At 40.5% G+C, this 18,499-nt stretch overlaps 3 protein-coding genes across 5 annotated transcripts in view; 1 reads left to right on the forward strand and 2 right to left on the reverse strand.

The window, feature by feature from the left end:
* The first annotated feature begins 2,326 nt into the window (after positions 1–2,326).
* Positions 2,327–10,727, forward strand: cenpv (centromere protein V). 3 transcript variants are annotated; one of them, XM_024265779.2, is made up of 5 exons: positions 2,327–2,449; positions 9,240–9,334; positions 9,461–9,530; positions 9,611–9,725; positions 10,429–10,727. In XM_024265779.2, the coding sequence occupies exons 1-5, from the start codon at positions 2,396–2,398 to the stop codon at positions 10,575–10,577; spliced, it is 483 nt and encodes a 160-aa protein (XP_024121547.1). In that variant the 5' UTR covers positions 2,327–2,395; the 3' UTR covers positions 10,578–10,727. The 3 variants fall into 3 exon arrangements, with proteins under 3 accessions (XP_024121547.1, XP_024121550.1, XP_024121549.1); XM_024265782.2 differs by lacking the exon at positions 2,327–2,449 and adding an exon at positions 8,829–9,084; XM_024265781.2 differs by lacking the exon at positions 2,327–2,449 and adding an exon at positions 8,830–9,135.
* Positions 6,496–7,410, reverse strand: LOC112142425 (ubiquitin). Its single transcript, XM_024265783.2, has 2 exons — positions 7,259–7,410; positions 6,496–6,815 (listed from the first exon to the last, which is right to left on the reverse strand). The coding sequence occupies exon 2, from the start codon at positions 6,806–6,808 to the stop codon at positions 6,575–6,577; it is 234 nt and encodes a 77-aa protein (XP_024121551.1). The 5' UTR covers positions 6,809–6,815; positions 7,259–7,410; the 3' UTR covers positions 6,496–6,574.
* Positions 10,569–18,499, reverse strand: part of pigl (phosphatidylinositol glycan anchor biosynthesis, class L) — a 16,362-nt gene continuing 8,431 nt past the window's right edge. The window contains exons 3-7 of the mRNA XM_024265778.2: positions 16,694–16,784; positions 15,657–15,724; positions 14,918–14,949; positions 11,044–11,177; positions 10,569–10,931 (exon numbers count right to left, since the gene is read on the reverse strand). Coding sequence (XP_024121546.1) covers positions 10,803–10,931; positions 11,044–11,177; positions 14,918–14,949; positions 15,657–15,724; positions 16,694–16,784 — 454 coding nt within the window. The 3' untranslated portion in view covers positions 10,569–10,802. The remainder of the gene's footprint in view (positions 10,932–11,043; positions 11,178–14,917; positions 14,950–15,656; positions 15,725–16,693; positions 16,785–18,499) is intronic.

Consider the following 18,499-nt stretch of genomic DNA (forward strand, 5'->3'; position numbering starts at 1 on the left):
AGCCCAGCTTGAGAATCCCAGGAACTGTGTTTGATGAAGCGATGTCTCTTGAGTGTCGTTCTAAACAGCTCCTAAAGAACTGATTCCAGCTGTATAGCATCGCTAAACTTAAATCTATGGTTTCTAAGCATGAACTAGAGTTGATAATCCACGCCTTCGTGTCCTCATGTTCAGACTACTGCAATTTTCTTTTCACCTGTCTCAACAAGAAGGAACTGAACCGTCAGCAGCTGGTTCAGAACTCTGCTGCTCAGCTTTTGACTCTTGCTGCTCTGCAGAAACTATGTTTTTAAAGATGACACACATTAGATGTTGTCTAAAAACAGCATAATCATCAAAAGATGATTGGAGTGGAACTTGAAACAAGATGTGGAGATTTAGTAAACTATAGAGGAATAAATCTGATGAGTCACACATTGACGCTACAGCAGGGGTGGGGGACCCTGGTCCTCCAGAGCCACCTTCCTGCATGTTTTCCAACATACCCTGCTCTGGTATGTTCTTATTGGCTGGACACACCTGAACCAGGTCATTGTCATGAGTCCCTACTCATGACTGATTACATGACTTTGTAGATGTAGAGAAAGTCTAATGCCGACAGAGGGTCTGTGGTTTGGATGAGGGAGTCTGGAGCTGGAGAAAATGCTAGTTGTTCAGGACGTGGATGAGAGCTGGAAGACAGTGGTGAGAAGTTCTGTAGAGGAGTTGACGGTTGGACGGGGGGGGTCCAACAGATGATGTGGCAGTATTGGAATCCTGCTGCTGAAACGACAGTTATTTTTTTTTTAACTTGTCCTGTCCAACAACTGAGCCAACAGATGCGGGCTGAGAGCTTCTTGTGTTGGGCAGATTTTACTGTCACAACAGGGATTTATTGAGTATAAACCCCTGTTGTATTTCATGCTAAACTTTATTTATATTGATTATGTTTTATTTTATTCATTTATTTATTTTTCTTTGTTGTTGGAACGGACGGAAAAAAGGAAGAGGGTGGGGGAGGGGTGGGGGGGAGAAGAAGATGGCAACAGAGGGAAGCAACATCATAAAACAACCAGGACTAAGTGATAAACTAGAATGGGCGGGGCCTGTCTACACACACACTCTATAGTTACACACACTTGTTGGCCAAAATAGTCTCCACATTTAAACTAAACATAATGTACTCAATTCAACTGTAACAGCAGCTCACACGCTCCATCATACAAACCCATTCAGATAAAGACTTTCATTCTGTCACACAAACGGTTAGTGCTAAGGTGAGCTGACACCTGTGCTCAGGTGAGTGTTTATGTTTCACTGAGGTGGATGGTGATGGAATGTACTCAGGGGGAGAGCGCCCGGCCATCCCCACGCCAAGACCCCCCGCCGGGGCAGCAGCTGCAGCCAAGACCCCAGAGTCTGCAGGCCCACTCGACCTCTGGCCACCTGCTGGCCACCGGCTTTGTGATGGGCTCAAAGCGCAGTAAATAGTTCTCAGTGTCCTCACCTGTTTGAAAAGGCAGCAGTTTGGGCTCAGAGTTAAACCATCTGTCTGATCCCTTGTTGTCATTGTCTGAAGACAGAGGTAAGTGAGGCCTGAACTGACCTCTGGGACCACTGTGTGGCTGGAGTAGGTAGTGATCTCCTCACTGCTGGCACTCACTGGACTTGGAGAGACACCCCCTACTTGTGATGCTGACTGTGCATCTGACTGGGGCTAAAGAGACATCCTCAGGTGTCGCAGTTTCTCCAGAACTTCCTCCTCTCTTCGCTGCTGTGCTGTCAGGAAGTCTCTCATTAGGGTCACAAGCTCCACGCCTGCACCACCTGATGAGACAGATTTGGCCCTTGGGTGCCCCCTCCCTCAGACGATGAAGAAGATGAATTGGGAGGCACTGAGTCTGAGGTCTCACCCCAGTCTGAAGCGGCTTTTGGAGCGAAGTCCACTCCTCCGCTTTGCAGGGCATTTACCGTCATGGCTGGCCATCTTATCCTACCTCTGATACCATAAGTGACAGGGTTCTTCTTGCATTTGACAAAATAAACTCTCAAAAATAAGATGGCCAAGATGACTTAAGAATAATCAATGGGATTTATTGTTCTTGGAAAAACAAAGAATACAATTGTTTTTTCTCTGAGAGCTTGCTGCCACCACTGCAACCCTCACTCCTCTGTCCAAACTGAAAAAAGTTCTCCCTTTATAGAAGGCTTATCCCCTCCCACAGGCCAATCAACCAAACATTTCATTTCAAACAAATTCCTGGATTGTACCTGGGGAATTTCTAAAAAGTACCCAAAAGGTAGAAATAATTAAACAGACTTTACCAAAATAAGTTTGAAACAAAAGCATTTTGACAGAAAGGAAAAAAAAAATCTTACAATTCTGGCATGTGAAGTCACTTCCTGTTTCTAGTAAATGGTGATGTGTACAATGCTCTGGTTGGAGTGTTTGTGGTGGGAAGCCTGGATGGTGAGTAACATTCTTTTTAAAAAGTGTGCACCCTTAGAGTTAAACAAAACATGGCTATTATGGTGTGGTGCTTGGGAATGATTTGTGTGCCTGGATGAATGCATGTGTCCAGTGCAAACTATAGACTATTGGACTTGGAGATGACAAGAAATAAAAAAACAAACAATTGAAGTGTTCAGGCACTGTCCTGCAACCTGTCACGCTGCTTTGTCACAGATAGAAACAAATAAATTGCTGCTCTTAGGAAACAAAACATATCTTAAAGCTGTGTTATTTAAAATGGTAATATTAAAAGTAGTAACAGTTGCTAATTTACATTAAGAACAGCAGGCTAAAGAGGGCATGATGTTCTTTCAGTGAAACTTGAGACAGCCTTGTCTGAAGCAGATGTCTTCATCAGAGGACCAATCCTGCTCCTCGAGCCTCAACTTTGCCTGTTTTCCAGTTCTACTTACCATCTTGCTGCTGATTATCTGGTTCAAATGATTCCACATCCTGATTGTCTGAACACACCAGATTCAGGTAGTCAGCATTACACAGTCCAGAGAGAACTGGAAAACAGGTAGAATGGACTCTTGAGGCAAACCCTGAGAGGCATTCCTCAACCAGTCAGAGAAATGAATAGGCATGTTTGAGCTCACCCAGGTGGACTCAGTGCTGTGGAGGTCACCTGGATTGCAATGCATGCTGGGTAGCTTTGCTCTGACGCCACATGTCAAGCATCATAAAAATATTGCAATAAAGGGGCGGGTGCAAGGCGCCTACCAAGATGGGTGCAGCTGGAAATTTGGCACTGCGCTGACTGCGAGCTGCCAAAATTACCACAAAACAATGTGGGGAATGGTGACCAGACAGCACTTGTAGTTCAAAGTGGACAGTTCACATTAAAAGCGTTGCACAGAATAAGCCAAAATGGGCGCAAAAGCTGTTTTCCGTAAAAAGATGTTAAATTGTCTACCTACAAATCTAAGAATACAATAAAAATGTAAATTTGAGACAATCAATTAAAATACCCATTTATAAAAATACACACATTAAATGTAATATAAAATAGCACAGATCATCATGGGAGAGCCATATTAAAATTCTTCTGAATGTTAACAATAACAACCCCAACCTCCTGTCTTGCCTTCATCTTAGGCGCCTTTCCCTGTCATCACCTGCAACGTCCTGTCTCACCGAAGATCCAGGAGGGGCGCCGTATCATCTCAAACATGCCTAATGCTTTAGGCCTCAGGCCAAAAGATGATTCCTGGATTGATTTATTTTAAATCCCCACATTATGGAAAAAGGCTAAGTTTAATGGAAATTGCAACATTGCAATCAAGTGAAAGCTAAATGTGGTCATTTGATGATTTTTTTTGTTGTTGTTTTGTTTTGTTTTTTGGCACATTTGGCCCATTGATTGGCTACACTTAAACAGAAAATACAGTACTCTGAACTTCTCTGAAAAGGACAAACAAATTTGACATTCTTTTTAAACACATCAATAAGTATAACAAAACCTGATTATGTATCCTTTATCCGTCATTTAAAAGGACAATCTCTGGTTTCTGAGTCACTTTGAGGTCAAATATAAAATAAAAAGACAATTTGCTTAAAAATGTACTCTACAACAGCTGTCTGAAAACAAAGATGTTGTTTCTTGTGTTGAACTACTATTTTAAAATGTTTATTCCTGTTATATTACATGGAAACTGACTTGTTTTGGTTAAAAAAAAAAGTCCCTACATGTAACTTGGGGAACTGCATCAACCTCAATGATCTTTCAATGTAGCCCTTGTACTATTCTAGGCCTGTTAAGAGTGGGGTCATCTGAACCCCACAAGACAGCGCACTGAACTTTTCTTTCCAAGGATTTTTATCGTCACTGTTGTCCGTGGCAGACATGAAATCCGGTCCACTTTTGTCACGGGAGGGATCACACATCAACGTACGGGTGGGGTCACCTGGACCCCATAAGAGAGCACGAGGGTTAAAGGTTCTAGAACAGGGGTCCATGATCCATTTCTCTTTCAAAAGAAATGTAGAGCCTGCAAACACGCTGGCCAGAATAGATCCCAAAAAGCAGTTTTACATTTCACCAGAAGTGGCAGCAACACATTTGATAAACCAGTGTTCACAAAGGAGCTGCTAATTTAAAAAAAAAAATTGTGGTATATTGAATCTGAAATATTTGTTATTACATTGTATGTTAATTATATGGCCAGCAGGGGGCAGGCAAGGTTCACAGAGCAGAGTGTTGCGTGTTTGGTAAAAGTAGAATTCAGAAGAGCCTGAGCGAGCTGGGGCCCATTTCAAGAAGCAGGTTCAACAAATTTATAGTTCAAACCTGAACTCAGAGTCCGTCGACTCAAAATTCTCGAACTTAGTTTTCGGTTTCAGAACAGCAGAAAAAGTTTAATTCAATTAACTTTAAGTTGTTGGAACCAGAATCGCGAGAGTCGCGATCATTAAAAGCCCTGATCAATGGAGCAACCAGCATGATTCCCCATGGCAACGGGAACAAACAAACTCTAAGTTTCCTGAAGGAAACCTGCTCCAGACCAGGTTACGTTCACAGACTCAGTTGCCATTGTGATTGATTCTGAGTTCAGCTTAACCGGCTTCTTGAAACGGGCTTGGTTTCACCCACTTTCCCGGGTATGAGTTCTCTCTTTATGAAAAAGGAAACTCAGAGTTTTGCTGAATTTCGAGTTCACAAACTCCAACAAGACCAGCTTCTTGAAACAGGCCCCTGGTGTGCTCGGATGTACAGAGACGTGGTTGAGTGTAAATAAAAACTGGTGCACCATAGTCACCGTTTGGACATTCTTTTATGTCTTTTATATTATGTAAGCAGCTTTTTGGGTTACCACGTGTAATTTAGTAAATTCCATTTTCAATTTTTTTTTTTTCATTTTAGAGCACAAAAATTGCCCTTTGTGTTAAAAATCCTTTATGTCTGGGTGTTAGGTTCAAACAACCTGAAACATTTCTCTGAAAGGAAGACAAGAGAGGGGTCAGTTCTTAAATCAGATTTTACTTGCACAAGGAGAACAGACAGAGAATGTTCAAACCAGTCTCCACCCGCTCTGAAGATCTTGGTTCAGGGTTTCCATATTTATAACCTTTCAGGGGCGGTCTTATTTTATTTACATTTGCTGCTCTCAAGGTGTGGAAGGAAAAACAGCCTCAAACTGGTTCTACTATCATCAATGTCATAGTTCAATGCAATAGGTCTGCGTCAGCATCTTCGAGTATCTGTAATGTGTCAGCCTCCAGACAGCCTTCAGCCTGGGATGACTGCATCCTTCCAGATACCAGCTGAGCATGACCTCAAATGAGCAGAAAGAGAAAAAAGGTTAAAATCATACAAAGCAAATATAAGATAAATGTATGTACAACTCTATCAATTCCCCCCTGTTTATCACATATTTGCTCAAATTCTCACATCACCTGTCAGTCACTCCCTGGGAAGGTTTTCAGCTGGAGGATCACATTTATGAGCACAAATACATTTACACTCAGAAACTTTTTGCCCTTCACAGTCACCAGGGCCTGGGAACAGGTCAGGCAGGTAGAGGGCGTCTCCTTCATCAGAAGCTGGTTCAGGATCGTCACACCATTTGACATACTTGAGATTGATAAGTTTCGGTTTCATGACAACCTGGGCTGTAGGCTGACATACCAAGCAATCACATGACCATTGAACTTCATGTTTGTTTAATACCCATTTTCAGTTATATGCTCCCAGTACACCCAATATCTATTTTTTTTTTTTAAATAGTAAGCTTCTTATATTTGTAATTTCAGAATGAAGTCTAACCCCATTTTGATAGTTTCAATTACTATTGGACTTTGTTTGCCAACTTGATTACAGGATTTGTCAGCCATTTCTACATTTATATTTTAGATGCATTTTACCTAAGCTCATTCAACACAATTACAGATTAAAACCTTAATGGGAAGGAGAGAAGAAAAAAAACACACCTCTGCCAAATAGCCAAAGGGTTGATTTATAAAGCCAGGTACTCCAACACAATCACATATAATAAAAACAGAAGTTTTGGCATTTAAAACTTTTTATTGGGTTGAATCAATAATCATTTGGTCAGTTGTGCAATGAAACATCTTAGTACAACTTTACTGGCCACCCCTCAGGCGCAGGACAAGATGGAGGGTGGATTCTTTCTGGATGTTGTAGTCGGAAAGGGTGCGGCCATCTTCAAGCTGCTTGCCAGCAAAGATCAGCCTCTGCTGGTCAGGGGGAATGCCTTCCTTGTCTTGGATCTTGGCCTTCACGTTCTCAATGGTGTCACTGGGCTCAACCTCAAGGGTGATGGTCTTGCCAGTGAGGGTCTTGACAAAAATCTGCATGATTTCACTTGGATATAAAAGAGAAAAAACAAAATAAGTATAAAGTTAACAAAATAGTTTTCAAAATACACAAAATTTGTAAACCCAAATATACATTTCTGTATTTTAAAATACATTTTAAGCATTGGTGCATTCCTCAAGACAAACTGACAGGAGCAGCCATTTCAGTTAGAGCGCCATTTTGAAGTCGCTCTGACCTTCCCTTTGTTTGTCGGTCGAACAAAACGTGGGCATGTGGCACTGCTTTAAACTGAAATTCAATTATATGACCCTAAGCTTGAAAAAACAAAAGCAGAGGCGAAACTTTAGCATATTATAAGGTAAAAAACGAATACTATTTTTGAAATTACGAGTCATAATGTAAAAGAGCACTGCGTCAAACATTTCGCCATATAAAAATAATGACATTCAACTAAATAGTATCAGATGGAAAAATTCGAAGAGACTTACGCTTAAACTGGTGGCTGTGAACCGCGGAATTCTTCAAAGACAAGCCGAATACTCTGCGAATGCCGAGGATAATGCCGGACAGCCTGCCTCAGCAACTTTATATTCTGTCCCTGCGTCATCCGTCGAGATCAATCCGCCTGGAAAAGTAGTCCATCAGTAAAGTAAACGTCATGACGCTCAGTGTAAAAATTTTACTTTTCCGAAATACAGCAGTCGTCTTTTTCTCAATGAGTAAATATTTTAACAAAAATAATATGTTTAAAATGTTGCTTAGTTCCCAAACAGGAGAGGACAGCTCTCTCTGCGGAGTAATACACATAAACGTCATCCAGAATTTACCAGAACGATATGGCAACAACCCGTATCCGAGATATTTCGAGTTCCTGATTGGGTGACGTTCTTGTTTGTCAGTCAGCGATTGGTTACTGGGGTCCACAAAGTGTTGCAAGACTTATGTGACCCGGATACTTGAGGGTGTTTTTCAAACGTATTAAAACATATTTAGAAACATATTGTTGAAGGGTCTCCAGACACCTGAGTTATTATATTTATGCAGGTATCCACTGATACAAAACTTCACTTTATTTTTTATTTTTTACTCTTTTGTCAAGTCTGAAAGGGCCTGACTAACAGTCACGAGGAATTACCAGAAAATATGCTGATGTCATAGTTATGTGACTGTTTAAAAAAATAAATGTAAAACATAAAGCCCTGGTTATTTTTAACATTTGTAACTGACACGAACATTTTGGATAAATCACCCAAATGTTAAGCTATTCTAAAATGTTTATTCAACATATTATACACAAGAATATTAATCTGAGTTATGTTCAGTCAAATATAAAATTGTCTTCTATTTCAAAACTATAGCCACTTAATTTAGCAATTGTGAGTTCAACATGGCAGCTAAGCTAACCTGTTCTGATAATGTTTTGAATGGCACAAAAATTAGATTAAATGTCAACATTTTTGAACACAATCAAGATGATCTTGATTCTTTGTGGGACAATTGACTGACTCAAGGTTGAGAGGTTTGGTGTTTTTTTAGGTTGGAGATAAAAGAGTTTCATTCACGTCATCATTTCTCATCCTTACTGACTAATAAAACATGTTTTTAAAGTTCATCTTGTTAGCATCAGATCCTATTGTTGTTGCCTAAATAACTACTCTTGGAATGACGTCCTTAGGTTCTGCAAAACAATAAACTGTTAGCAAATAAATCAAATTTATTTCTTAGTGTGACCTGATCTATAAAATTACATTTAAGGTTGATGGTCAATTGAGTCAGAAAAAAAGTTTCACTGTAGTTTGACAATTGACTTTTGTTTTAACCCATGACCTCTGAGTTAAGTGAATTAAGTGTTAGCTCAAGCTAGATTCTTGCTGACTGGATTTGTATTTTTAGGCTACAATTGAGATCAAGCTAAGTTGGTCTTAAGATATGTATTTGGGTCATAGCATGGATCCAGTCCTTCCAGCTGCCTGTCACATGACACTGAAACCGTGATATACTGCTACCATCATGGCTCATCTTGTTCTGCAACTCAGAAATGTGTTGGTGTGAGTTAGCTGTACTTTGCTCTTCCCCTTTGCTAGAATTATTTGTTCCAGAAAACCTAATGAGCATTTTTGTTGTACAGTTCAGCTGTACACCAGTAACAGATACAAAAATTTACAGCAAATACGTTAATCAGTAGTTGCTCTAGTGACAGAACTAGGTGAGAGGTTCTTCTCTTATCAGTGGTGAACTTCAGTCAGGCTTGACGCGTTCTGCCAGGAAGGAGGACTCGAACATTCTGGGTGGAACTTCTGCTCCACATCAACAGGTTTCTCAACAAACAGTTCCAAGTTTCAGATGAACTTTATGCAAGTGTTAGGTAAATGAATTCCTGTTCTACTTGATAGGAAAGAACTGCTGTTTTTTGAGTTGTAAAAGCCACATTTGAATAAATGCTTTTTTGTTTTGTTTGTTTTTTTCCAGAATATGGACCTTGTGAAACACTCAGGCGGCTGTCACTGTGGAGCTGTTAGATTTGAAGTTAGGAGTTCTCCAGATCTCCACGTCTTCCATTGCAAGTGAGGAATTTTCACTTACCAACCAAAACAAATCTGTTTTTTTTCTTTAGTTCCCAGTAAAAAAATAAATAAAAATAAAATATATATTTTGAAAACAAAATGTTCAACAGATTTTTCTTTTTTCAGCTGCAGCATTTGTACCAAAAAACAAAATCACCATTTCATCGTCCCCAAAAACAACTTCAGACTTTTACAAGTAAATAGTCAGGCTTTTAAATCCCGAGTCCAAGATTATTTTTAGATATAAAAACATAAATTATGTGTTTTTCTTTTCAGGGGGAGGAAAATCTGACAACATATACCTTTAACACTCATGCTGCCAAACACACCTTCTGTAAAACCTGTGGAGTTCAAAGTTTCTACACGCCGCGGTCCAACCCTGATGGCTATGGTATGATGGTTCTATTACAGGACAATAACTGCTGTAAAGTTGCTTAACTTCGAAATAGGAAGAGATTATTCTTTAATACAGAAAAAAAAAACTGACATGGAGTGAGAAAAAAATGTCTTATGTGAAACTTTTGCTTTAGGACAATAAAACAATAACAACACTCCAGGAATATTTTATAATACAACAAAACTAATGCCTACTTTTATCCAGATGATTTAGTTTTTATATTATTTCTTACATATAAGTGGAAAAAGTGTTTAAAAAAAGAAACGTGTTCTTTTGTATACAAACTTAAACAGTGGTAAAACTAACTGAAAGTTACAATTACCAACATGTCTTTACAAAACCTCAGTTGTTTTTGAAATGTATAATTGTCAAACTTTTGTGGTTAGAATATTTTACTTGCAACTCACGACCCATTTTAAAGTAACATGGTGTTTTGTAAATATAATTTTTTTCAATTTTTACGATGGAGGTGTATTTACCCCCAAATAACTGTTTACTGCTTTGAATTTGCTGAAATTTGGATAAGAATACATAATAAATTCACAGCAGGAGCCAAATGGTTAATGATGTATGATGTTTCCTTTCAGAAAGTTATGTAAGAGCCACATCTTGAGATTACATTTTATAAATATAAGAGTATTATGTTCTGGTTGGGCTGAAAGAACTCCCTTTGTTTGTGTGACTGTTTTGTACACAGGTGTTGCCCCACATTGTCTGGATCCAGGTAGTGTGCACAGTGTGACGGTGGAGACGTTTTGTGGAGAAAAGTGGGAGGAGAGCATGCAAGCTCACAAGACTATCCGAGACATGTCCAAACCCAAAGAGGATATGCAGCAGAAAGAGTAAACCCCCAACAAAGGCCTTTATTATTTCAATCTGTAAGCATATTCAAGTATTTAGTGTTCTTTTACACTTTGTTACATTCAAGCACAATAATGTTTTTCAAAAAACTGTAACTTTTAGGAATGTTTGACATCATAAAGTATCAAAAATACACCAGAAACTGTGTCAAATCAGTCTTGTCGAAGGATCCAGTCAGTAGACTTTAAAATGTAACAAACAGGTGAGCTTTTAATAAATCTTGGCGATCTTCGGTCCTCGTGGAATCACCTGGAATGTGTTCACAAACATGTAGCGTGAGAAGGCGATGTAGAGGCGACGGAACCACAAGAGCTGAGAGCCATGACACAGCATGGCGGCCTGCGAGAGAAGAGGATAAACCATATTTAAACTCTCGACTCTTCACTTCTTCAGCACAAACACGCTATAATCATGTTACGTCTCGCTCTTTAAGACTCAACAGACTGCTTACTTTGGCTCGTTTGTATCCCTTTGAGCCAACAAGAAGGCAGAGATGTGATGGCAGCAGCCAGCTGAGGGGAAGCTCCAGGAAGGAGAAGTACTTCCTGAGGAGGCCAACGGTCACCAGGGAGAGAAAGGTGCATTCTGGGAGAGAAGATAGAGGTGCAACCAGCTGTTAAACCTGAAATGGTCATTGTCCTGTAAAGTTGGTGCTAAACTAATATACAAAAAGCATTAAAGAACACAGAAAGGGAAAGAGAACAATAAAATACAAACACATGAAATAGTAAAAAGCAGTTTATCCTTTTCATTGGCCCGTCAAGAGTTTTTATGTCCCACCTGAAACTGTCACACAGAGGAGCTCTGAATGCCCCAAAGGAGACACCTACAGGTGTTTGATCTTACCTTAAAAAGAGTAAGTACTTTTAACCAGATACCATTCAGATAAATGTACCCTATAAAACCAAGAAGCTTCTAATGAAACCATTTCTGTTTTATCTTACTGATATTAGACCGTTAAAGCTGTAGATGTCTAGGTACCGTGGACATGTCCTGATTAACTCCAGACCAAACTAATGACATTTTAAAACTTTTTTTTTCTGGTTCCGGGTCACAACGGTTATACGTGTCTCCAGCTCTCCTCAACTCTTCGGTTTTTAAAGTCTTTTAAAGTTGCCCACAAGCGACTTTAATCACCAAGCTACTGGAACAGCTACCACAATGAGGAAAGTTGAACATGGCACCAAAGAAAACTTTTGAAGCCGATTTGGCAGAGCTCAAAAACCGCGTTAGCCAACATACAGGCTAAGCTAAACCCAGCACTTCTCTCTGAATCTAAACTATCAGCCCTGCTGGAGCTTCAAGCTAAGATGACTTTCGCTGACATGACAGTTAGAGCGACATGCTTTAACTAAGCTCACCCAAACTCGCCCCGGATTGTTGAAAAAAATATATATATTTTGAAACTGATATATTTATCCCTATTGAAGACATATCCGATCTGAATTCTTTTAGTTAAATCAAACCTCTCAGTGTGCCGAGACGACATTGTCAAAGAATGAAAAAAAATGATGCTAAGCTAGCTACAGCGCTACAAACAAACACCTGTGACCACGACTACACCCAGATGGAGGAAAGCAGCAACATGAAAAGGAAACCTGCTCCGAGTACTCCTGCTAAAGCTTCTGCTCCACCACCCAAGATAAAACCTGCTCAACTGCAGTCTCTCAGAATGAAGCTCTAATCACAGCCATTGAAAAATTAACCTGCAAAATTAAGGACTTTGGTCACCAGCTAAAAGAAAACTCTGTCATGGTGGCAAATATCTCTTGTCTTGTGGAAATGCATGAAGAATGCAAGGGAAAGATTAAAGAGATGGAAAAAGAAGTTCAAAAAAAGTGCTAAGGAAAACAAAGAGCTGAAAGAAAAAGTAGCTGAAATAGAACGTTACAAATGGCGATGGAACCTAAAAAACTCAAGGATTAAAAGAAAAAGACGACGAGAACATCCGAGATGTCATCATCAGTATCCTGTCCAAGATCGCTCCGGGAGTGGAATGAGAGGATGGACACTGTGGTGGATTTGGTTCATCGGTTGGGGAGAAAGGAGGAGGGCAGACATCGACAGGTCATCATGCAGTTTGTTATGAGACACCACCGAGACGCCATTTGGAGAAAAACCAAGAACTGTTCAACATGTAAGAATCTGGAAATCGTCTTCAAGAAAGATTTCTGCAAGGCTGACAGAGAGGCTCGAGCAGCGGCCTGGCCAAAGATGGAGGAAGCCCGAGCAGCGGGGAAACGTGTACTACAGAGGCCAGGTGGGCTCCATCGAGGGCATCAGGGTCCGTCTAGATTGAACTGATTCAATAAGAAAAATCTGTATTTTTGTTTTGTAAGAATCAAAGAGCTCAGTGTTTCCTTCTGCAGGAAACTCATTCCAGTGAAAGTGACGAAACATTCTGGTCTAATCTGTGGGGCGATAAAATCTACTTCAGTCATGGCAGTAACAGGTCAGCAGGTGTCGCTATACTACTGAATAATTTTCCAGGGAAACTGTTAACAGTGAGAAGGGATGATTCAGGTCGATGGATCATTTGCGTTTTTCACCTTGATGAGTGTTTTCTGATACTAGGTAATGTTTATGGCTATAATTCTGATGCCCAAAATAAATTAATGTTTTCCCAGTTGATTGACACATTTAAAGACCTTAGACAGAGATATCCTGTTCAAATACGAATAATTGGGGGTGATTTTATTATGGTGGAAGATGATTGGCTGGATAGATCTCCATCTGTGTTTCTGAATCACCATCTTAATCCAATAGTACTTAATGTCTGCATAGAGCTACACTTAATAGATGTCTGGCGTAGAGATAACCCCGATACTCGAACCGTTACCTGATTCAAACTGGATGGTACAGCTAAGACTCGATTCAACTTTTGGCTAGTCTCAGATGATGGTCAGAGTTTTGTCCCGAAAACATTTCAGCTGCTCCGCTAACGGATCACAGTATGATCAGACTTTTCATCCACCCTCAAAACTGGAAATTTAATTCTAATCTTCTTAACGATGAAACATACTCAAGATGTCATTAGTACAGTTAATAAAATTTGTAGGGAAGCTCAATTCACATCTTATAGGGGTAGATGGGATTTTTTTAAATATAAGGTACGCCAAATCTCCATTACTAGAAGCAAACAGTTGAGTAAACAAGATAAACTGAAGGAAGAAGAAATTATTGAGGAAATAAATTCAATTTGTCACAATGTGGACTCAGACAAGAATCATAAACAGAGATTGATCCTCTTGCAATCCTCCTCGGATAAAATGTATACAAACAAGGCCAAAGGTATATCAGGTCCAGAGCAAGATGGGTTGAGGAGGGAGAGAAAAGTTCAGTGTACTTCTGTAGACTGGAAAAAAGGAGACAAGAACGGAACAGTGTTAAAGCTTTGTTAATTATGTGGATGTGGAGTGCACAGATCCTTCAGCAATTACAAAAGAAATACTCCAGTTCTACAAGGAGCTATACTCATCCTCTTACTCCCATCATGATGCTGTAGCCTTTTTTAATCAGATCAAACATTTGGTCCCTAAAATAGATGATGCCTGCAGAGAGCTCTGTGAGGCAGAGTTCCCCATGTCAGAAGTAGAAGATGTTGTGAGGTGCTTAGCTTTAGACAAATCTCCAGGTTCAGATGGGCTGACTGTTAATTTTTATAGACATTTCTGGGAACATGTGAAAGACCTCCTCTTCCTGACACTGAAAGAAATAACTCATACGGACATTCTACCAACCACTATGAAGCAAGGCGTCATCACTCTTATCCCTAAACCTGGCAAAGATCCTCGACTAATTGATAATCTGAGACCATTAACCCTGCTCAATAATGATTATAAAATCATAACCCATATTTTTTCCATCAGAATGAAAACTGGGATCCTGTCCTTCGGCTCATTTGGCTGTTTGGGTTTTCAAACGACACCTTCGCCTTTGGTCTCAGCCCACAGCGACATTCTGCTCCCTTCTCAAACATCTCTTTATTTTCATTTTGAGTAAGAAATTTCCATCTGTCAGTTCTAAGCTTTCAGAAGAAAAGGAAAGTAAAACTTATAAAAGAAGAAGACAGAGTGAGGATTCAGATCACTTGGAAAGACTCCCTTCACCCATTTTTGCTGTTTTTGTTCCTCCATGCTGCTACTAGCAGGGCAGAGTGAGATTTCTGGACAGTAGGGGGCACTGCAGACTCACACCACCTGAACTGTGTTTATAGCTTAATGCAGCTGTTCAAGATTTAGAGTCAAAATAACAGAAGCTCCTAAAATATTTTTTAACTTGCAAATCTTAAAGGTAATTTTTGATCTCTTAGTGACAAAACCTACCCTTGGGCACTTCTCCGGTGGAGATGAGATGTCTGTAAGGGTGAAACAAAGACCAAAATAAATGTCACTCAAGCGGCACATTCATCCTTTCAATTATTCACAAAGAAAAGAAACACAGCAACATTTTCTTTCAGGCCTGAATGTTAGCATGTGACTGCAGTCCTTACATGTCAAGAACAAAGCAGGGAAACACAAACAAACCCTCTGGGTTTCTGCCTAACTTGAATCATGAGAGGAGATTTGAATGGATCGACTCTCATGAACAGATGCAGAATGACATAGCCTTCCAAAGGAAAAAAGTACAGACAAATGGGTAAAAAGTCAGGGGCATTTTGGGGACCATCATCCACAGCTCACAGTGAATACCAGGATTCTTTTAGCAGCGTTTCATTGAATTTGCAGTGCTGGCCTCTCCAAACCAACTCCCCCCTCTGCACTTCAGGGACAGGATTTATAGCTGTTTGTTCGAAGCAGAGAATGGAGCCTCTGAAGACTCTCTTTGGATGACATCCCAGCAATGGAACGGGCCAGTTCTGAAAAATCCGGTCAGTGTGTGGCTTTGTGTGGCTGTATCGCTTTTGGAGACACGATCGTCTTTGCCCACAAGTTCAGTATTTTCCTGGACAGTTTTATGATGAAGAAGCCTTCTGCTCTCAATGTTTTAACCATGTAAAACCTGTAACGAATGCAATTTCAGGTGGCTGTGCAGTCTACTTTTTCAAGCTAAAGCTATATTTACCTGATAGCTGTATAAATGGCTACATGATTGGCATGGCCACTCACTCCTGACCCGTCAAAAGTCAGCACCTGAAACAATAAAAAAGTGGTGGAGAGGTGAGAGTCTTAGTGTTGGAAAGGGAAGAAGTGGAGGCAAATGAAGAGAATTAGGATCGAGGGTTTGATGTCTATGTCCCACTGTCAGCCTGATCCTTAAAAGTCCGTCTTCTGCATGCATGCTCACTCACAGAATAAAACAATTGAGGTCAAAGACTGACTTAAGACATGAGCCGCAGTGATCACCATTTTATCCTGTGATTGCTACTCTCTCTACAAAGTTGAAGCTCCCAACTCTCCAAGTAACTAAGATCCTGACAATATTATTGGACAAAAAGTAAGAAAAAAATGCTTAAAGGCATTCAGTGAAAAACAAAACACTGTGGTATTTCCGGGTCTTTTCTTGCTTTGATTCATCAGAACAAAAGTTCTTCGTTGGTCTCTCAAACAGGGCTCTAGCCATTTTTTAGACAGGATGGGAGGAGACGAGATGTTTGTTAGATAACCCAGAGATCAGAGCAAAGTGGACTGGGCCAGTTCAAAATCAAAAGCCTTGTTTTTTTCTACTGTAGCTGCTGTCTTTAGTTAGAGCAGTGACATCTTTGGCTGTTGCAGGAGACTCAGGCAACAGAAAGACTGGGTCTAAATTTGCAACAGTCTCTTCAGATAATGTCATGGAACAAAGCTGAGGTGGATAAGAATCTCTGAGTAAACATTGGAATTGAATTTGAACTCTGTACTGCAGCAGAGAGCTTTTCCCCGGTTTTCCAGACTAAAAATGTTGTGTGGGTTGGACTGAAACAGATGGTGGTTGAAAGGCATTATTACAGAGACCACAGTCAAACTGAGATAATAAACCAGGAAGCTGTGGCGCTAAAACCCAATGATGCACAGCAGAAATTTGTTACGCAGAATGGCATGGAACGTAAACAGTAGAAAAGAATGTGAAACCAGGAAAAGAAAAACTTGAAATGCAAGAAAAAAATGTGGAGCTGAACATACCAGGTTGAAGGTTTGAGCTCTTAAGTGTTTTCCTACGACAGAGGAAATCAATGCAGTGCTCCATTCAGCTTTGGGATCATCTGGAAGTTTACTGGAAGATGAAAACAATGTAAATGTTACATTTGTGCCTTAAAGATTCACTCTGATTAAAATGGTGTTTTTGGTCTTTCTGGTCTTGTGGCATTTCTCTAATGATGATGGACATATAAAAGGCAAATTAAGATTAAACCCTTATCTCTAAGTATGTATTTATTCACATTCTTGTAAATCAGGAACAGATGAAAAAAGTACATTTGGAAAAGATTGTAATGTAGACGTTACAAAGGCCACAAGCTCCGCCCCATTCTGGTGCATCCACTTACAGACAAATAGATCCATGAACGTCTTTGTTTTCCTGGTCTGAGCTGGAATCTGGATCTAAACTGGACGGCTGGATAGAAATTATATTGATCACTATTTTTGTTGCACTGCTAATGTTAATTTGGTGGTGTGAGGGGCCAAAAGCTAGCAGCAGAGGATGTAAACAGGTGACAGGAAGTCGGGTTAGGTGTATTCCACGCCAACAGTCCGCCCACAATTCAGAGGGGAATTTATTTTTGCTTTTTTCAGAGTTAAATTTCTTATGAACTGCCAAAATTGAATAAACAAGAAACAAATACTGATCAAATCACATCTAGCTTTCACTTCATTGCAAACCTTTGATTTTTAATTAACATTTTAAACTTAGCCTTTTTCCCTGAGAAAGTGTCTATTCGCACGTAATTGTCAAAAAATGTGCGGCCAGTGATAAACTTTTTTCTTTGTTGCACAGACCCAGAGTAAAGGGTTAAGGTTATGTAATAGGATGTGTTTTTATTATGTTTTTATTCTATTTTTTGCTGGGCCCTGTTTGTGTGCACTGACTGTTTTGAATGCACCATGGACCTAATTGGAAAATGGAGAACAGGTGCACTCCAGCCACACCTGGTGACTTTAAGAAGAGCACCAGGTGCAGCAGCAAGAGGGACGGACACAGAGATGTGCAGGCACACAGAGGCACATAGAAGACGCGCAGGAGGATGAACAAGACTCACAGGCGGGGATCCCCACGTCTCCCGGAGCCATGCCGCCCTGGGAGTGGGGTGACCACCGGTCCTCCCTGGACGGCACAAGCTTTTAGCCACCTGATGTGACGCGCTTGGAGTCAAGGAAGGGGAGAGTCAGCTGGAGCGGCAGAGGGGTGTGGTTGTGACCCACCCCTCTTTGAGCTAAGTACCCCTTCCTTCGCCTTCCTGAATGGATTTTGTTTTTTAAGAGTAGTGTCTTTCTTTTTAGCTGCATTGGGAGGGATGCATGCTTTTATTCCAGGGCCTGTTTTATATTTTGTGCATGTTTTATCATTTTTACTAAAGCTCTTATTTTTATTGTTTTGTATTTAGGCACCTGGCTCTTTTATTTTTCTGGACTCTAACTCCTCCCAATGGACAGCATGGACTCTAATCCAGGAAGGACATTTTAAGGACTCCACCTCTGGACCGAATAAACATTGTCACTCTCCTGTAAAGGACTTTGTGTGTTGGTCTTTACCCTGCTCCCGGCTGATATGGACCGAGGTGGAGACGGGCTAAATTGCTCATCTTGGCCTCGTCTCCTACCCCTCCAACCCCCCCCCTTGTTACAGTTAGGAAAACAGAAGGGGGAACCAAGCCCTCAAAGAGGGCAGGTTCAGTGCACACTCCATGCCAGCCCACCAGGAAGCAGAGCCCCAGGCCCCCCCATCCCAAGTGGTATAAAAGAGATGAAGTTTGGATTTTTCCAATGATCATG

Source organism: Oryzias melastigma, linkage group LG14 (assembly GCF_002922805.2).
Source record: "Oryzias melastigma strain HK-1 linkage group LG14, ASM292280v2, whole genome shotgun sequence".
NCBI classification, from domain to species: domain Eukaryota; kingdom Metazoa; phylum Chordata; class Actinopteri; order Beloniformes; family Adrianichthyidae; genus Oryzias; species Oryzias melastigma.

Excerpts from the sequence above, each read along its gene's own strand:
- cenpv (XM_024265779.2), top strand. The coding sequence starts at position 2,396 with ATGGTGATGTGTACAATGCTCTGGTTGGAGTGTTTGTGGTGGGAAGCC. Across the intron at positions 2,450-9,239 it reads TGTGGTGGGAAGCCTGGATG|AATATGGACCTTGTGAAACA; the intron begins GTGAGTAACATT and ends GTTTTTTTCCAG. Across the intron at positions 9,531-9,610 it reads ACAACTTCAGACTTTTACAA|GGGGAGGAAAATCTGACAAC; the intron begins GTAAATAGTCAG and ends TTTTCTTTTCAG.
- LOC112142425 (XM_024265783.2), bottom strand. The coding sequence starts at position 6,808 with ATGCAGATTTTTGTCAAGACCCTCACTGGCAAGACCATCACCCTTGAG.